The following is a 19,195-nucleotide window of genomic DNA, read 5'->3' as shown; positions in this document are numbered from 1 at the left end:
TTTTGCCGTAGAACCTACCTATCAGTGATGGAGGCCTACAAATGATGGTTTGGATCACTTACAAAGTGGTCCTCTGTCCTTTCGCCTTTGGAAAAATAAGGCATACACCAAATGGTTTTATGGTCAACCGATCAAACCATTCTGGTACGACAGCTTGGAATTCTCCAACATTGTGTTGGGGCTCACTGTTAGCACCTGGAGTGGTGGCATGGGCTAGGGGTCCATGTGGATAAGGCCAGTAGCAATGCCTACTCCTTGGTGATTAGGCAAGCAAGGCACATTGTGGTGGTATTGCAAGTGTGCACTTTGCATGGTGTACGCTCCCAGGGCCCAGGCCAGTGGAGTATGTGGCGTAGGCCTATGTCTGCTAGCGCCCATCGCAGAAGGCATTTCGTAGATGGTCTGTTGCATCTGACAACACCCACCTCGTGAATGAAGACAAAATTCAGCATACGTGGCTGCTGTCAGTTGGTACACTGCTGTCAGTTGGTACACGCTAGCCAACATCCCAAAATATATCAATTTTACGCTGACATTTTATCAAAATGTCAACATCCCAAAATGATCTCAAATATGGCAATATTTTCATTTACTATGAGGGAATTGCTAGCATCTATCGCAAAATGCATTTCGCGGCTGGTCTGTCGCACATCAGACCAGCCACCTTGTGAATGGAGACAAAAGCTGTTGTGTCCATTCACAAGGTGGTTGGTCTGACATGCGACATATCAGCCGCTAAATTTCTTTTGCGATGGACCCTATCAAATCCCTTACTATGATAATATTGCGGTATTGTTACAGTATTTTTCTATTTTATATATAGGTAATGGTATCTGAGCTCAAGCTCAGATAACCTATCTGAGGTAGAGACTCTAAATAGGATGGGTGCCTATGTTGTTTGGGTTATGTTAGATATGGGTTGTATAGGACCTAACATAGATAGGGTGTTCCTAAGAAATCATCTCCATTGGATCATGGTAAGTGTTGATTTGTGAAGGTTTAAAATTGACGGCTAGAAAATGAGTCCATTTTGGGCCTCCACAGATCGAATGGTTAGGAAGATTGTATGGAGATGGTTTTTTAGGAACACCCTATCAATGTCAGGGGCTATGGAATTAATGCGTTGGATGAGTCAAACAACATGGTAGATGGTGTATTATAGTGGCTAGCTCAGATGAGCTATCCGAGCTTGAGCTCTGTACCCCCTCTATATATTTTTAAATAATTTTATTTTATCGTTTTTCCCGGTATAAAACTCAAAAAAAAAAAAAAAACAAATTTAATATATTCCTAGAAACCATATTTGTGACTGAGGCTCGTAGGCCAAGAGTCCAAGCATAAACAATTGCTGGATGATTTTTGGGTGGATAGCAATGACAGTGTATGGCAAGCGATGGTCATGGTGCAGGACATAGGCCATGGGGAATGCAGCATAGGCTATGAGACTTGATTCCGATGGCCCAACAAGCACAGAAGTTTGGGTGGAACTGTGGGCACTCGTGGGCAGCACCGAGCTATGGGAACGGTTCCTGGCAGTTGATGTGGTTAAATTCGTGAGCCAAGCAAAGGCACTGATGATTTTGGCCACACAAGAGGCAGCAAATGCAATGAGGTTTTGGGGTCGAAGAAGATGTGTACCTTGGCCAAGGGTTCTCTTTTATAAACTCGGGGAGAGCCAGAGGCAGTTACCGGGACTTGCCTTCTGTGGAGTCTATTGATTGGGCGAGTTTCCAACGAGGTCGTCCTTCGCCTTGATTTGAGGTGCCAGTTGGGGCGTTATTTAAAAGTCAGTTAACCACCTTGGCGCCCTTGCCGGAGGTGGGAAATGACCTCTGTACCCTCTGTTCCCTTTATAGTCGTTTGGGCTTGTTGACCAGCTTGGTGCCATGTGGCAGTGCTACATTGGAAGTTGGTTTTTTGCCCTAACAACAGAGACTTTGAAATGAGGAAGAGAATGGGCAAGGTGGCCTTACATATCAGTACTATGAAAAAGGATGATGACGATTTATCCAAACTTTTATGATAGTTTCTTGAAGTTGCACCCTGGTCTTGCATATGAGATAAGGCAAGCAAAGAGGAGAGTACCACTGCAAATTTGACACAGCACTTAGATCATGAAGTAGAGAGAAGATCCATGACCACAAAATGATGGGTAATAGCAAAAAAAATGAGAGGACCCATTATTTGGTGAACTTGAAGTGTTCTTCGGATCTTACTTTTCATGTCTAGTCGCAATTTATTTCAGTCATCATTTCAAATCGTATCCTTCATCATTGTCGAGGGCAAGCTGCAGCAGCGATAGAGCTCGGTTAAGGACTTAAGAGTCAAATGTTTAGAGAAGGAAGAGAAGAGGGCGACTCAATATTTGAGAGTGATGAATGACATGATACTTGAATGGTCCGAAAAAAATGCCTATGGAGTATATTTACTAAAATAGCCCTAAATAATACAGAAATTTTAAACAATTTGGAGTGCTCTTGTAAAATAGTACACAAAATCAGATTTAGGATCAGCCTGTTGGGTTTTATTAGTTGTTTGGATCCAATTGGAAATAATTTTGAATACGGTGATAAGGATCCAAATTGTGTCTACAAATCCTAGTAATGTGTCCATTTAAGTTTGGATTCAGATGGTCCATCAGACCATCAATGTCCATTAACGATTCAGTGTGCAACATTTGTTATAAGTATCTATATAACTTTGTAAGTAATTAACCCGAAAGAAAATTTTCCTTCACATGCATCTATAACGGTGTTGGTCACAATTATCAACCTCTTCAATTTTGGACGCCCTGGGCTTTCAATATTCTTCAAACTCCATTGAAAATCAAGTCACAGTTTATCATACTGTTTAATTTTGGTAGCCAAGGGCTTTCAATATTTTTCAAACTACATTGAAAATCATATTAAAAGAACTTGAATCAAAGTGCAGAACAACTAATCAAATTTATCAAAATAAAATGTTTTCTTAATAAATGCATGAATTGTATAGTGCAATTCTGATTAGATTTAAAAACCAACTGTTGGTGAAAAGTTGGTGATTAAAAATCTGGAGCGATGATTGCTTCAAGGCCCATTACAGTTTGTTGCTTTCCTTAAGACGATATTCACCCCTTCCAATCGAGTGACGTGCAACGGAGATCCGCAGGTTCACCTCCAAGATATAATAAAGCCTAACAAGCAAATCCTATTTGATGATTGATGACGCTTTGGACAAGCGGAAGCAATCCCTAAACACCTTCGGATTTTGGAAGTCTTAGAGAAATCTGGTTCCATAAGATAGTGGCAAACAGAAAACAATAAGAGGGATTAGAGAGGGGGAGCTTCGGATCTCTTACATTACAAGAGAAATCTACTTATACCGTAATAGTCCACAAATCAGTTTGGATTGCATGAATTTCTTCGAAAAGTTAGGGAAGGAAAAATATTTCAAAAATTCCGTACTTTTTTTTTGAAATGGCTCAATTTTTTTTAACGCATGAAAAAGATCAACTTGAGCCAACCCTACTAAATTTTTTCTTAGAGGGGCGTTCAATTTTTGTTAATATCCCTCTAAATTAATCAAAATTACATTATTTCCTTCTAAATCATGGAAAGAAAAAAAAATTTCCAAATATAATTTTTCCATCAGATTTTTTGTCTTCTTGCAATTCAAACAGGGACTTCTATTTGAAAAGCACTCCTTTATGGCACCTTATCACAATGGGCTGCTTATCTGGCCGTTAGATTGCCCTAGATCACGATTGTACGGCCCATATTGGTCCTAGAATGACTCTTGGGTTGTGTAAAACCTTCGTCCTCCCCCGTAACCATTCCCGTAACCATTGGACCACGACTGATCCCTAACATACGGTTCTAATCTCACCATATTGGCACTTGACTGCTGCAATCTGATGATCCAGATCGCACCCAATCGGCCTCCAACCGATCTAGACAATCTGACGCTCCAGATCAGACCAGATCAAGAACTAGCCATTGCAACGTTCGAGCGCAATCCTATGGCCTTGATCGTACCGGATCAGGATCACCATCGGATCACTTTGATCTTGATCAATGGCTAAGATCGAATCTGGAAAAATTTAAGCATTTCTCACGACGATGCATAGTGCGCCAAAAACCACCACTAGAACCCTGCACCCCCAAATTGCGCACCTGTCCATTTGAGAAAACCCACATCTACTACAAAAACAGGAGAGAGAAGTGGGAGAAAATTTATTAACCCATCTCCAACTCTCACTTTCCAACATGAGACTAAAAAATCCTCTCGTCCCACAACTCCTCTTCACCTTTTGAAAGGGTCCTTTTTTTTCCAAAACAAACAACTTTTTATTTAAAAACTATTTTCCAAAATCCTTTTTATTTTGAAAATATCAAGCACCAACAAGATTGCTTTTGTTCTTTAAGCATTGTGGTATAGGGTAGTTTATGGGAATGAAATGTTGAATATACTATTCATTATATTTCAATTGCAATGATGAAAAATAACATAATTTTTAGAGCCTTTTATAAGTCAAAAGTTGCACGACATTAATGCTGCTTGATAAATGTTCCTGGAAATTTTCCAAAATTCAAGAAATGAATTTCCTAAATTAAAGAAAGAGGTTTCCAAAATTTAATAAAAACATTTTAGTATTGTTTTCTATAAACAGTTTCATAATCACAGGAACAGTTTCGTAATCACAAGATAAGCCAAACGAAGCACCCACAAAGCATTTTCTTTTCCATTTCTTTTAAACAAAGGGCATTTCTCTGAAAAACTGAAATGCCTGAAAAACCAAGGGATGTGCAATATGCCATCACATTTCTATAGTTTTTGGAGACAATTTGTTCACTTATAATAGATTTTAACAATAATACTCATTGAAAAAAGGTTGACGCCAGTACCGTGTGTTGCTTCAAAAGAGTATTGAGAGATAGAGAACAATCCATCCGGCCATGGAGAAGATTGCAAAGATGTGAACCCAAAACAAAATGGCAGCTGATTCACTTCCACACCCTCTTAAGTTGGCAACAGCACCTACAACCAAGTTACAATACAATAATTACATTGCTTTACCTTCTATACTATCATTATGAATGAAAAGAACATATATAAGATACTAACATAAATCTAACAAGATGAGGCAAGTGGTGCTAACTTGAATCACAATATAGAAGTCAACATAATTACAGAAAACATGTTGACAGAAGATCCTTATTTTAAATGATCAGAATGCTGATAGGTGAAGTTGTAAATATGTAGCCACCATTTGAAATGACGGCTGAAGTGGTCGAATTTATATTATCGAAGAAAAAAAGAAAAAAAAAATTCATTCATTCTCGAAGTGACAACTCATCAGAACTACAAAGTACAGAGTGTCCATGATTTGGATTAGGCTTTTTGTAGAAAGATTTGTTAGTTATGTATCTGCATATGTTCACATGCCCGCGCGTGTGTGTGTTATTATCATGGTTGGGGTAAGGTGTTGCAGAGATAGATGAGGTATGCATAGAGCAGTCGACCAAAATATCCTTAAAAAGATCCCTAAAGTTACCCGGTACAAATACATGGAGGGTTTTTCTAGACATCTGTATCTGTAAGTCAACACATGAAGAGAATGACTAAACACAAAATACATGGAGGGTTTCTCTAGACAACGTCTGCATCCATAATTTTGTGAACATCTAAAAACACAGCAATCCAAAAAATTTCGAAAAAGCAAACTTCACGTAATTTTTTATTAGAAAAATCCAAATCATAACTTGATGTACATGAAAAGACAGACCGCGTATTACCAGATAGGACAGATGTGGGCATCGTATGCTGAAGGAGGAGGACAAATCGAAACATCTTGTTGCCTTCCGGAAGGAAACCTAGCTTATCGGCCAAAGTAACAATGGCAAGCCCTGCTGGAGGAACCAAGATCAACCGTCCAAATATAATAGCAGCTGTAGTTCGAAATCCAAGCTTTGCACTTCCTGATCCCGGCCCTATAGGTAACCAAGGAAAATAATGGACAAATTATCAATTAATGTCGGTTACTATAGAACAAATAAAAATATCAGTTCAATTTAATATATGGTGACCTCTGCCTGCCAATTTGTTACATATGGACCTTAAAGGTAATGCCAAAAAAAAAAAAAAAAAAAGAAAACAAAAGATAATTCATATTATTTAACTGATAGTTAAAATCCCCATAAAGATATTATGCTAAAGAGATCAAGATCAAGAAAAATCCTTCGCAAATAATAATAATCGTTTAATCACCAGCAATTATGAATAATTAAAGTAAATCAAAATACTGATGCACAATTAATTTACCAGAATGTATTGTGACCCTAAATGCCACAGTATCAGCAAAAACATTCATATATTATGTTTGGAGTAAAACAACCAATTTGTTGTGCAATGAAGAAACTAGGATTTTTCAAAAATTTTAATGTCTGATCACGAATAATCACAATATTTTTGGTCTCTCAGGATACCATGTATGATTTGACCATGATTAGAACAATACAAACTCTAACCAAGTTTTTTTTTCTTTTGATGACGTAGGGTATCACCACCCCATTTTAGGGCGGGACTAACACCTATGGATGTACGCAAAATCCAACCAAGTTGACCTTAATAAATTTGCATGATTTACTATGTAAAGAAATAAACTTTAGATTTTTAAGAAATAAAAGAAAAGCCTCAACTTCGATGTTTTAGAAACGTAGTTGGAGAATATCAGGACTTACCATCGACAAGATTGCCACCCAAAGCCAGTAAAATGCATGGTATCATAGCTTCCCTGAGTAACACACCATTGTTTAATGACCATTTAAACCATAAAATTCAAGATAAGATTAAACCAACAAAAAAATATATAGTCGTTTGATGAATAAACAGGTATAATAAGAACATCCAGTGTTTCATGTAATTGCAGAAAAGCATACTGTCTTTCATATGCTTTGAAATGCAGGCAAATACTTTTGAAGTTCATTAGCTACATAAGGGTCTGAATAAAGAAGTCTGAATTAGATAGCTCCATAAAAAAGCATGGAAATTTAAGAAAATTATCCTAGCTAAAGGCATTGTTCTACAATCAGCACTATTTTGGTCAAGCAAACACCAGATAAAAAATCAAAGATTGCAACACAGTAACAGTGAAATAGAGAGCCTATCATTAGTTCCATTAAAAAAACCAGTGGCTATCTAAAAAGCGCTCCATCTTGAAGAAAAAAAATAATAAAAATTGAATGCTTAATGCACATGTTGCAAATGTTAGAAACATGTCAAATTAGCTTTTGTGGGAAAGCTTAGTTATTCTTCTACCTTGTCAATTGGTGTTGTTGTTCTTGTTGTTATCGTCATGATTACTATCATCATCATCATAACCAACACCATCACCATCATTTTTATCATCATCATCATTGTCGTCATCATTAGTATTATTATTTACCCAACTTTTTTCCAATACATGACATTCACTCTCAGATAAGTTCCCAAGAACAGAGTTAATCATTGGTATATCCATATACACATACACAATAAGGATATTCCATTTTATTAAAAATACCATTAATGACTCACATTTGACACTCGTCAACATGCCCAAAAGGGGTAAAGCGTGTTCTTATATTTTTATGTATTTTGGTATCAGTTCTATGCTAACTTTAAAATTTTAATGTATGTTATTTGTCTAGATGTGCTTTATGAATTCTTCTTTGGGATTTGCTAGGGACCATTGCAGATGGCATTTCGCGGACAGTCTGTTGCACCAGAGAGCAGCCACCTCATGAATAAATACAAAATCTGTTGAAAAGTGAGCCTATGTGGCTGCTCTCCCATGCAACAGACGATCCGTGAAGTGTCTTCTGCGATGGTCCCTAGCAAATCCCTTCTTTTAATGGAGAAAAATTATTAAAAGGAGCATGAACTCCATGACTGAGATGGTCAAGCTACACCAATCCAAAGGAAAGAGAACAAAGACAGATACAAAATAGGAAAAGAAGAACAACAAAACAACAAGACAAGGGCCCTCAAGGAGGAAGATGATCAAATGTCTCAAGTACCCCTCTCTGATGTCGAAGCATAGAAGCTGATCCACCTCGCAACTGGCTTAACACTAAACATGTTGGAAGGTTATGGAATGACCCCTAATTGCATCCCAAAAAAACAAAAAAACAAAAACACCTCTGAACACGATTTCCAAGACTTGAATAATCAAAGTTCAACTTTAGAAAGCTGGTGTGTGTGTGTGGTGGGGATGGGGCGAGGACACCATCTAGGAGCTGAGTGCTTCTCTCAAGGATAGCTCAATCTCATATCCTCTACGGATCTATGAATGGAGAAAACCAAGATGCCACAAAAGATGCGAAGACCAGCAGCCCATTAAGCCATCACAAAAAGAATTGATGCTAAATATTATCGTCCCTCTAGACACCCCCTTAATAACCCTATTGTTCATTTAATGTGGACCATCATCTAGCACCTTCAAGATCAAGTGGGGTCCACTAGGCAAGGTTTTAAATTTTGGTTTCGGTCACCACAGAAACCGAAACGTTTCGGTTTCGGGTCGAAATCATGTAAAAATATGATTATTATTTCGTTTTTTTTTTAAAAAATTTGACCAAAATGTCTAAAATTTCGGTGTAAATTTCGGCGATTTCAGTGGAAATTTTGGCTATTTCAGTGAATATTTCATAAATTTCAGTGGACTTTTTAAAAATTTCGGTGGATCTATTTAAAATCTAAAAACGAAATTTCAACCAAAATTTCGGTGAAATAACTGAAATTTTGCCGAAATCTTGTAAAGAAACGACTTCATGTAAATTTTGTTTCGGTCGGGGCCGAAACCGAAATTTAAAACCATGCCACAAGGTACCCCCAACAATAGATCATAAAAACGAAAGACGTGAGGGAAAAAAGGGGCAAAGTTGTAATTTGACAAGTTAGAACTTAGTCAAATAATCAAAATAGAGGACTTTTTCTTTAGTTCAAGTTTTTGTAGCTAGGGGACCAACATAGTAATTTAACATGGTTTGGATTTGTTTTGTAGGAGTTTTAATTAATTTTTTTGAATGGTAATATATATATATATATATATATATATATATATATATATATATATATATATATATATATATATATATATGAGGAAAGTGTTGGTGAGCTTAAGCGCCCAATCACATGGGGGCCTACTTTGTTAGGATGATCCAAAGCATTCATTTGAAAGGCCCTTGCATAGATGGGGTGTGTACCAAAAATCAGCTCCATAGGATCATCCTAACCCATCCATTTGTGGAGGTCAAAATGGACAGACATTGTTTGTCCACAAATCTGCCCATTTTTGCCCTCCACAAATGGAGGGGTTAGGATGATCCTATGGAGCTGATTTTTGGTACACATCCTATCTATGATAAGGCCTTGCAAATGAATGGTTTGGATCACCATAGAAAATGTGGGACCCATGTGATTGGGGAGCTTAAGCGCACCATAAGTTTGGTGAGCTTAAGCTCACCAACACTTTCCTCTCTCTCTATATATATATATATATATAAAGCTGAATGTGGTAGCTATGGTGGTGCCACATGTCAGTCATCCTATAACCTGTGTATTGAGAAACTTTCAATTTTCTCCTTTCGTTTCATGCTTCTATACCCATTTTCCTCCTTTTTAGATTCAAAACGTATTTTAAAAAATAATGACTTTTAATAGCCCATTAATTTAGTAGTTAAACCCCAAAAACTATCCCTATTCCTTTAATTTAGCAGTTAAATCCCATAAAACCCTCTCTCTCTCTCTCTCTCTCTCTCTCTCTCTCTCTCTCTCTCTCTCGGCATACGTTTCATATTCCCATCTAATCTATCTAAATTTCCTAGATGGCGTAAGGTTTGGTACCCACATCGCATACCCCTTCCTCTCCCAAAATATTCGGTAGAAAATAAGGCAACAAATCTTGAGGAAAATCGGGAAAAAGAAAACGGCAGAAAATGGGTTTATATAACGATTCCATATCCGTTGAGGGATTCCTTTCCAAAACGATTCAATATGCGATGGCGGCAAAGGACAGAGATGTGTTCTTTTTAATTAAAAGAGAAATATGATTTCACTTCTATGGTAAGTTTGTTTCTCATGCTTCTATAACTGTTGTTGCTACAGTGAGTTGCAAAAACACACAATGGTTGTATGTCCTTATATGGGCTATCGAGGGTGGTTGTGACCCGAATTCTGTTGACATATTGTTGGAGTTGAAGCATTTCATAGATGGAAAAATACGGTTTGTGAGAGGATGGCTCTTCCACCACAAGAAATTTTAGTAATTTCAAAGACAGTTCAGCACTTTTGGTTGATGATGGAGGGGAAGTTATAACACGATTGGAGTGCTTGAATTGCCAATGACTTTTGTGAGCAATTTCATAAATATGAAAACTAGAAAGGAAGAGATGTTCTAATAGTGATGAAGCTTGCTAAAAGCTATAGATCAAAGAGATGTTCGAGGTGCAAGTTCTATGTTTAAAAGACCGTGTCAACACATTACTTGCTGCTGGGTATTTTTTACTATAATCATATTTGCTTTCTTTTGTAAAAGAAATACTTTCATATCTTTTCATTTCATTGGCATAAGTTCTGAAATTGTCTAGAATATCTAGAGGTGTGGGTCTCCACAGATTGTTTTGCGCTCTCTATCCTTGATCGGATGAATGTAAATATATTGACCGTGGTGGGATTACATGAAACCATTTTCATCCTGTAGCAGTAGATGTTGAATCCAAAAATCATTATACTGAATTTTCACAAATAACCAGGTTATAAGGAATGTGTACAGGAATCTATTTTCATCCTGAATTTTTTTCCTGCTAATGTATTTGTAGCCATTTAATGTGTCCTTTCTGTCTGACAGCAATGTTGAGCATGCATGAAATGGTCACAAATGGACAATCCATGGCCCTAACACTCTGATTTTTCACTTTAGATGGATGGTTAGAAAATTAAAAGGCAACAAAGATCGACATTACCGGCTAAGGATCCACAAATTGTATGCTTAGGATAGTCTAAAACAAGAGATTTAAAGGGCATGACCCATAAATAGAGCCCAGCAATTTTTTCAATTATTCCGCGTCTGTCAAATGTTGATGGTCACAAAATTTCACATATTTTGATCTTTTTTTTACCTTTGCATTTTTATTAAAATGTTGTCATTTATTTTGATGGACTCTGATCCTTTTTTAACTCTCCTTTTCTTTTGACTCAGATTTATTGGATTTACAAATTAGCTATGGAGAGGTTTGTTGCCAGGAAACATTCCGGATCAGTTTTTTTTTGGATTTTTTGCGTATGTGAATATGTGTTTTATGCTAATGTTTTCTTTCTTTTTCTTGGATTTGGAAATACACATTGAATCAGATTTAAAATAAAATAGCAAGGGATTAGACTTAAACCAAAAACATAGAGGCATGTTCCATGGTTGGAATCAAAACAGCAGGGATTGTTCTAACAAGAGCTCTCTCTCCTCACTACCCAATGAAACGCAAATTTTAAGCAGGGATTCCTTGATTGTCTCGATTTTCAAGACAATTAAAACCATACGGTTTTCAAAATATGCAAAATAGCATGTGAGGGGTAGTTTTGCCATTTAAAGAAAAACCAAAATTTCAGGAATAAAGATACAATCATAGCATCTTATAATATCAGAAAGGAAGAAAAGAGTTGTAGAGCGATCTCTTGCTCCGTTTGCATTGAAGTCGAACTCCCTGGCCTCTCCAGATTTAAAGCAAGGACTTGAGCAGTGGCAGGAAGATATAAAAAGGACATGCTAACAATAAACATGTGTCCGTTTAATAACAAGCGTGTCCTTTTTTCACTGATCATCAAGAGTTAGATAAGATGATCTGAACCGTTTATAGGATTGACTTTACTAAGTATGTATCATGGTACGAAATCTTTTATTGGCTGTCTACATTTCCAATTATTGCTATTCAATCGTTTAATTAAAAACATAATTGGCCAAAGAGCCACATTCAATGGAAACAAGTCTATTGGTTGAATGGTTAGGAAAGTTTGATTGCTCTAATTTTTAGAGTACTTTGATTGGCCCAACAGATCGACAGTCCAGAGGATCATCCCATGAAGAAAATTTATGGTCACAATCTATCTACATCAGAGTGCCCAACAAATGTAAGATTTAGATCACACAATAACGTCACGATAATGTCGGCCGTGGGAAATAAAATACACAGGTATGGCTTTTAGGTATTATGTAAGTTTCTCTTTTAAATTCCATCACATCTCTTTACCTTTCAGATTTTATGTGAAAACGTCTTTCTAAGTTTTAGTGATTTGGGTTTTCTTTTCCTTGAATATTGATCAGTTCAAATGAAGAAACTAAAGAACTGAGGTGAGTTTTGAAGCATTAGCAATTAGTATTTAGGGTTCTTTTGAAGAATTAGTGTTCTTTTCTATAATTGGGCTTTAGCAATTAAGGTTCTTCTATAGAATTGGGGTTAAAAAGTGGGATTTTAACAGGAGCCGTGAAAGAAGATCATTGTTTTTCTTTGTTTTCCATTCCCGTGCAACGCACGGGTCTGCAACTAGTATCATAAATAGAATAGAAGGAACAATATACAAGGCCGACCGCTTAGGTCAACCAAGAAGAAGTGAAAAAAAGAAAAAATAAAAAGCATTCAATCATGACCGTTATGGGGGAAGAAAATCAAAAAGCTCAAGCTCTTGACTCCCCACTCCAGCTTTCGCAAGCTTATCTGCCTCGGCGTTCGCAGACCTTTTGACCTGCTTGAAGCCTACTTCCAACTCTCCCATCCGATTCCTAATCTCATCAATCCATCTGGCAAATCTCCAAGGAGTAAGCTTATTGCCCATAAGCCATCCAATTACATTAAGCGAATCACCCTCCATGATTACCACCTTTGCCAAGTCAAGAGACTCAGCAAACCTTATACCCTGTAATGCCGCTCTGATCTCCGCCTCATTAGAATCCGCCACCCCTATCGGACCAGAGAAGGCCCAAATCGTAGTGCCTAGCTTGTCTCTAAGAAGACCACCAATCCCCAACGGACCGAGGTTGCCTAAACTAGAACCATCAAAGTAAAGCTTAAGGCACCCCGGAGGAGGAGGGACTCCATTGAGGACCACCAGACTTTTCACGTACAGAACATAACACACCTACCTCCAACCATGCCAAAGATCGTGTGCCGATATGAATCTAAATTCAGGGAGGACTCTAGCCCACGAGATAGTAAAAGCGTGAACCAACGTGGAAATGAATTCAGGACCTTTTTTCACACCCTTGAAAAATCTTGTGTTTCTCTCCTTCCAGAGAGACCAAATCGTAGCCAGCATAGATAATTTCCATAATATCTTACCTTACGCCAAGGGGAGAAATCCCAACAGCTAATCAAGTCCACCAACTTGGCAGGGAAATCCAATCCACTCCAAATCTTTGAAGAGTCTTGCTCCACATGACACGAGCAAACTTGCAAGGAAATAGGAAGTGGTCTACCGTCTCCCCCTCCTCAATACATAATGCACAATGATCCACTATCAACATATTTCGACTTCTAAGATGATCAACCGTTAGAATCTTATCGAGAATCACCATCCAACCAAAAGCACAAACCCTGGGGGAGCAGGGATGCTCCAAACTTTGGCCCCCTGCAAAGATCCCATGCAAGAAGTAAGCTGCAGATAGAATGACTTGACATTGAACTCCGCCGAAGTGCACCAAATCGAAACCCTTTTGTCTGCCCCCGAATAACTTATGTACTGCAAATCAAGAACTTCCAGAAGCTGAGCTAACCTCTCAAATTCCCAATCGAAAAAAATTCTGCGAAAGTTAAAATTCCAAGCGAAACCGTTATCCTCACGCACCATATAATCTGAAACCTAAGCCTCTCTGTTAATAGCAATCAAGAAGAGATCAGAATACAAGTCTTTAACCACAATTTCGCCACACCAGTTATCATGCCAGAATCTAATTCTTTCCCTGAGTACACACTGAATCGAATCCCATTATTGAACTTTAACCTAAGATTTAAGATACCTCTCCACACCGTCACCTCTCTTTTCTTAAACTCATCTTCAGACCCCCAATTTCCATAAGCTACTCCATATTTATCTGCAATTAACCAGACCAACAAAAGATGACTTCCATCACCAAATTGCCACAGCCGCTTTGCTAGAAGAGCCATGTTAACCTCCTTCAATCTTCTAATTCCCAAACCTCCCAACTTCAATGGTTTGAAAACTTCCATTTCACTAAAGACATTTTCCTTTTTTCCTTCGCACCCCCCTCCCTTCCCACAGTGTTTTAATTAATTACTAATTACTTTAGTTTGAAAATAAAGTTGGATACATGCTTCCTAATTGGAATATGCTATATTAACGAGTCCTAGTCCAAATTAGTAGTTTCTATTTATGATTTTGTCATTTTTATTAAAAGGGGTTCTTCATAGTTTATAATTAGAAAATTAGTAGTTTCTCAATCTTACTCTTCCTCTTCCTCTTCTTTCTCTTTTGCTTTTCATTTTCTCCATTTTTTCCTACTTTGCTTCTTCTAAGGATTCTTACCATTCTTTCTGTTTTTCTTCATCTTTTCATTTCCCCCATTTTCTTTTCTAGATGTTCTCAGTTTTTATTATTGTTGTGCAGGGCAGATAGTAGTCTAATAGTGAACGGACAAATGTGCATGATGCAAATGCTGGCTGAGCTGAAGCGGTTAGCTTGTTGGGAGCGTGCATGGGCAGCGCGCCTTTGTCTTTTTAGTTATTTTTTTCGAAAATAGGGTGATTGATGTCTCCACAAAGATAAACAATGATTGAGATTATTAAGGAAAGAAAAAGAAGAAAATAGTAATAAAAAGAGAAAATACAAAATAAAAGAGGAAGAAGAATAAAAATAGAAAAATAGAAAAAATGAATAAATGTGAGTTTCGATGAACAAAACTTTTAGCAGTAAAAATAATTTAGAGCAATAAAAAAAATTAACGCGGTAAAAAAAATTGAAAGAAGAAAAATTTTTAGCATGAAAAATAATTTTAGATTGGTAAAATTTTAGAGAGAGAACAAATTTTAGGGTGGCAAAAAAAATTATCACGTTAGAACAAATTTTAGAGCAGTAAAATATTCAAAAAAGTTTAGACAATATTTTGTAGAGATTTTTCCTACAATTTTTCTTCCTTTTTGAAGATGTAATACGAGACATCGTAACTCTCTCTGTTAAGTCTCCAGTCACTATACTTCAAAAAAGATGAGGAAGACAGAGGAAGAAGAGGAAAAAAAAGGAGAAAGAAGAAAGACTAAAAGAAAACGAAGAAGAAGAAGAAGAGGAAAGAGGAAAGAGGAAAGAGGAAAGAAGAGAAATGAGAGAGATAGACAGTCACAATTCAAAAAATTTACGAGAAATGTAGAGGGGTATCTGGTTCTTTTTTCCTGCATAACAAAAAACTCTATCATAATTTAACCAAAAGGTGATTCTGACTAGTACTTGCAGCAAATTTTTGAATTTAAGTGGTAATATTTTCTTCTATTTATGTTTTAAATAAAGTCATGGAGTTTTAATAGAGTTTCTAGGCTAGTCTTTGAGTCCAATTAGAATTCTTGGAAAGGGGAGTTACTAAAAAGGAGTGAGGGGATTTGTTTACTAATTGAGACTTTGAGAGAGCATTTCTTACGCCAATTGTAGATGACTCAAGAAGTGCTGAGTCTATAAATTGTAGGCCATATTGCCATTATTTTTATGGTTTAATTGGAAGAAAGAAGAATTTGCCAAGTGCTTATTTTTGTGGATAAGCGATTCACCAATTTTCTGATCATGGTGGGAGGCCTAGGAAATCTATAGGTGGGAGGCCTAGGAAATCCATCTTGTTTTTGTGCGATGTATCTTCCATAAATGTCAACTCTTTTCCTTCCATCTTATTTCTGTCTCGAGAATTCAATTTTCTATACCATACAATCTTGGACAGTTAAAGCTGTGAAACCAACCCAAGTGGATTGTTTCTAGACATTACTCTAACAGTAGGATCTTAGTCAAACTTTATGGTTTTGCTCTAGGTTATAGACACCCAATAGTAGTCAAAATCCAACCTGATCCCACAGTAAGATTGTATATTATGACCGGATCCAGTCCTAGGGTTTGATGTTTTTGGCTGAATTGATAAATACACCCAGATTTAAGTTCTATTAATCACATCAACTTCAAATTTTGAAATTAGCTTCCTACTGTGTTTTTTTAACTAGGTAAATGCATTGTAGCAAAGAGAATACAAAAAACAGAAGGGCGAGTTGTCCTTAGATAACCAAGAGAACACTTTAATCACAAACCAGAATAAAGCTACGCTGTGAGGAAAACTTCACTAATGATTAAACTGCTCCAATCAGCTCCTTGCTTAGCCAAATGCCCGCTTCTGAGTTAGCCGACTTTTATGGTGTTGTACTGGGGTTTGTTGCACAGGTCCGAAATTTCCACTAAGATGGACACCAACTTCCACGGACCCACTGATGCCCTTTTTGCCCATGAAATAACCACCTTAATGTCCCCTTTGAAATTGCTGCCAAAACAATCCCTAAAGATGCAGTGGCCAGCAAGTAGCGCTCTAGCTTCTGCCACATTAAGTTGGTTGTTCCACATGGTCCTGAGAAGCACTTGAGAGTTCTACATTCATGGTCCCTAAAAATTCCCTAATAGCAGCTGGCCTAAGGTTCCCTTAAGAACTACCATCAAAAATTACTTTTATTACATTGCATGAGGGCGGGCAACATCTAGGGACGGCTTTTAATTTTAATTTCTTCTGTCATATAATAGTTTTCCAGTTGTTCAGAGCAGCACTGTTAAGAATTACCCCGACAACCTTCTTATCTTTGGTCCGATGGTTGTATCATTCCCGATTGCCTGAGCCAGTTGCTAAATTTAGCACTCTTCCACTAATCTGAACATTCCTACATTTCATTTGATTTTCTTAATGAATCTCATCTAGTCCACTCTAGATAACTATCTAACTTCCCAACTTCCATGCTTCCATAGAAATCTTAAAATAATCCTTTCTTTCAAATAAAAATAAGCGAAGTAAAGAGAAACATGTTCCAAAGAACTCTCCCTCTAGCAGGCTAGAGAGAAAAAAAGTCCCAAGACTCGAATAGATCAGCAATGTGCTTAGGAATAACCAAACTCACTCTGATCAGATTAAAGATGAAATGCCAAAATTCTCCACAATGCAAGAACAGGTGATCCACTGCCTCACTATCAGCTAGCCACAAAGAGCAATGACTTATGATGATCTCCCACAGTTTCGAACATGATCGACAATCAAGATTTTATCTAAGCATGCAGTCCAAGAAAACGAAGAAATCCTATGACCAGCAGTGTACTGTCCACGCCTCGCCTCAGAGGGAAAAGTCAGTGACGCCAACTGATTATAAACAGACCGAACAGAGAAACGAATCTTACAAATCAACCTCCACAATTGATGCTCTTTACCCTGCCTTTTGATTAAAGCATTATCCAATCTAGCCAAAAAGAAGCAAACATATCAAGCTCTCTATCAAAGTACTCGCGGAAATAAACTTTCCAGTCCACCTTTTTTATGACAAGAGGCACTCATATTGATCCCTCTCTCAAAGGCAACTTTGAAAAGTGGAGGGAAATGCAACTAGAGAGAACTAAGACCACACCAAATGTCCTGTTAGAAGTGGATTTTCTCCCCACTACCTACACTTAAGTAAATCCCTTCTTGGAACTGGTCAAGGGACTCAAAGATGCTGCACCACATCATAGTGTCCTAGAATTCATACTCATCCAATAGGGTCCTGCCTACTAGAATCATACTTCTCCATAAAAACATTCTTCAAAAACACTCTATCCTCTCCAAACTTTCAAATCTACTTGTCAAGCAAGGCCTTTTCCTTAAGTCGTCACACCTCCTCCCAACTAACTAGATAGTATTTCTTACTATCCGCATCATTCCAGAGGAAATTTCTTTGAAATGTCTCTAGCTTCTTAATCACAACAACATGGCAGCATAAGAGAAATATGAAGTAAATGGGGAGATTGGCAAGCACTGCTTCAATCAGAGTTATTATGCATCCTCCCCCCACCCCCGTTTTCTTTCAAGAGGAAAGCTTCTTCTCCACTCTTTCGATGACCGAATCCTATACAATCTTTGGAGGTGTACCATGCACAACAGAAAATGTAAATTAGTCATGGATGAGTCCCATCCTAACCAAGATTCCTCACACAGCTTTCCACCTTTTCATCATCCAACTGTCCTCCATCACCACAGATTTGCAAAGTTAATCCCCTGGCCAAAGAGAACTCGAGGTTATTTAAGAGGAGTAAAGTCGGTGTATTGAAGGTGAGTAATCTCTGACCTAGAAAACCCAATCTTGAACCCCTCAATAAGACCCTAGGCCCAAGCCTTCTCCAAAATCTTACTAAGAGACTACAACATAATGGTGAAGAGGAACAGGGATAATGGATCTCCTTGATGCAGTCCCTTAAAGGCTTGAAACTTTCCTCTAGGCGAGCCATTCACCTCTACCGAGCACCACACCGAAGAAATGCAGCACCTTATCCAGCCTCTCAACCTATCACCGAAGTCCATTCTACTCAACAAGTAATTTACACTTCCACGCAACCCTATCACACACATTCTCCATGTCAATTTTGAAAAAAACACCCATTTTCCCACTTTGATGATAAAAATTGACACATTCACTAGCCAAGAGAACCCCATCAAGGCTTTGCCTTCTGTGCACAAAAGCACTTAACGACTCGGAGAATAACACACACACCCCACGCCCACCTCCCACACACACACACACACAAAAAAAGCGCATTTAAGCTTCCTGCAAGCACTTTAGTAAGAACATTATACACGTTTTCTACAAGATTAATCTATAGAAAATAAAACGAACTCTCAGCTCCATCTTCTTAGGGATCAAAGCAATAAAGATAGATCCTGTGGTTCAATCCAAACTACAACCCTAAAAAAATTGATCAAACACAGCATAATATCCGCTTTTATCTAATCCCATCAAACATGAAAAGAAGCCAAGCAAAAACCATTCGAACCAGCAGCTCTATCACATTTCATTGAGAAGAGAGATTTCTTGACTTTGTCCTCAAAAAATCATCTCTGTAATAAATATCGGGAAACAAAATCAAGCGGCCCAAATTCAACTCCCATAGGCAATGGGAAGACATGAGCCTCCGAAGTCTT

The 19,195-nt window shown here is 37.6% G+C and overlaps 1 protein-coding gene across 2 annotated transcripts in view; it reads right to left on the bottom strand.

Moving 5' to 3' along the window:
* Positions 1-2,841: 2,841 nt before the first annotated feature.
* The window catches only part of LOC143880273 (protein PIN-LIKES 6-like), a 49,836-nt gene continuing 33,482 nt past the window's right edge, over positions 2,842-19,195 (bottom strand). Inside the window, exons 9-12 of one of the 2 annotated variants that reach the window (XM_077383117.1) lie at positions 6,720-6,772; positions 5,775-5,969; positions 4,884-5,016; positions 2,842-3,265 (exon numbers count right to left, since the gene is read on the bottom strand). In XM_077383117.1, the coding sequence (XP_077239232.1) occupies positions 4,895-5,016; positions 5,775-5,969; positions 6,720-6,772 (370 nt within the window). In that variant the 3' untranslated portion in view covers positions 2,842-3,265; positions 4,884-4,894. Of the gene's footprint in view, positions 3,266-4,686; positions 5,017-5,774; positions 5,970-6,719; positions 6,773-19,195 lie in introns of those variants that run through there. The other variant, XM_077383116.1, reaches the window with a different exon arrangement.

This window comes from Tasmannia lanceolata, unplaced genomic scaffold (assembly GCF_043159265.1).
Source record: "Tasmannia lanceolata isolate RefF3 unplaced genomic scaffold, GAP_Taslan_0.1 ptg000006l, whole genome shotgun sequence".
Lineage (NCBI taxonomy): Eukaryota > Viridiplantae > Streptophyta > Magnoliopsida > Canellales > Winteraceae > Tasmannia > Tasmannia lanceolata.
The sequence above is the reverse complement of the archived record's forward strand: the minus strand, read 5'-3'. Positions and strand labels throughout refer to the sequence as shown.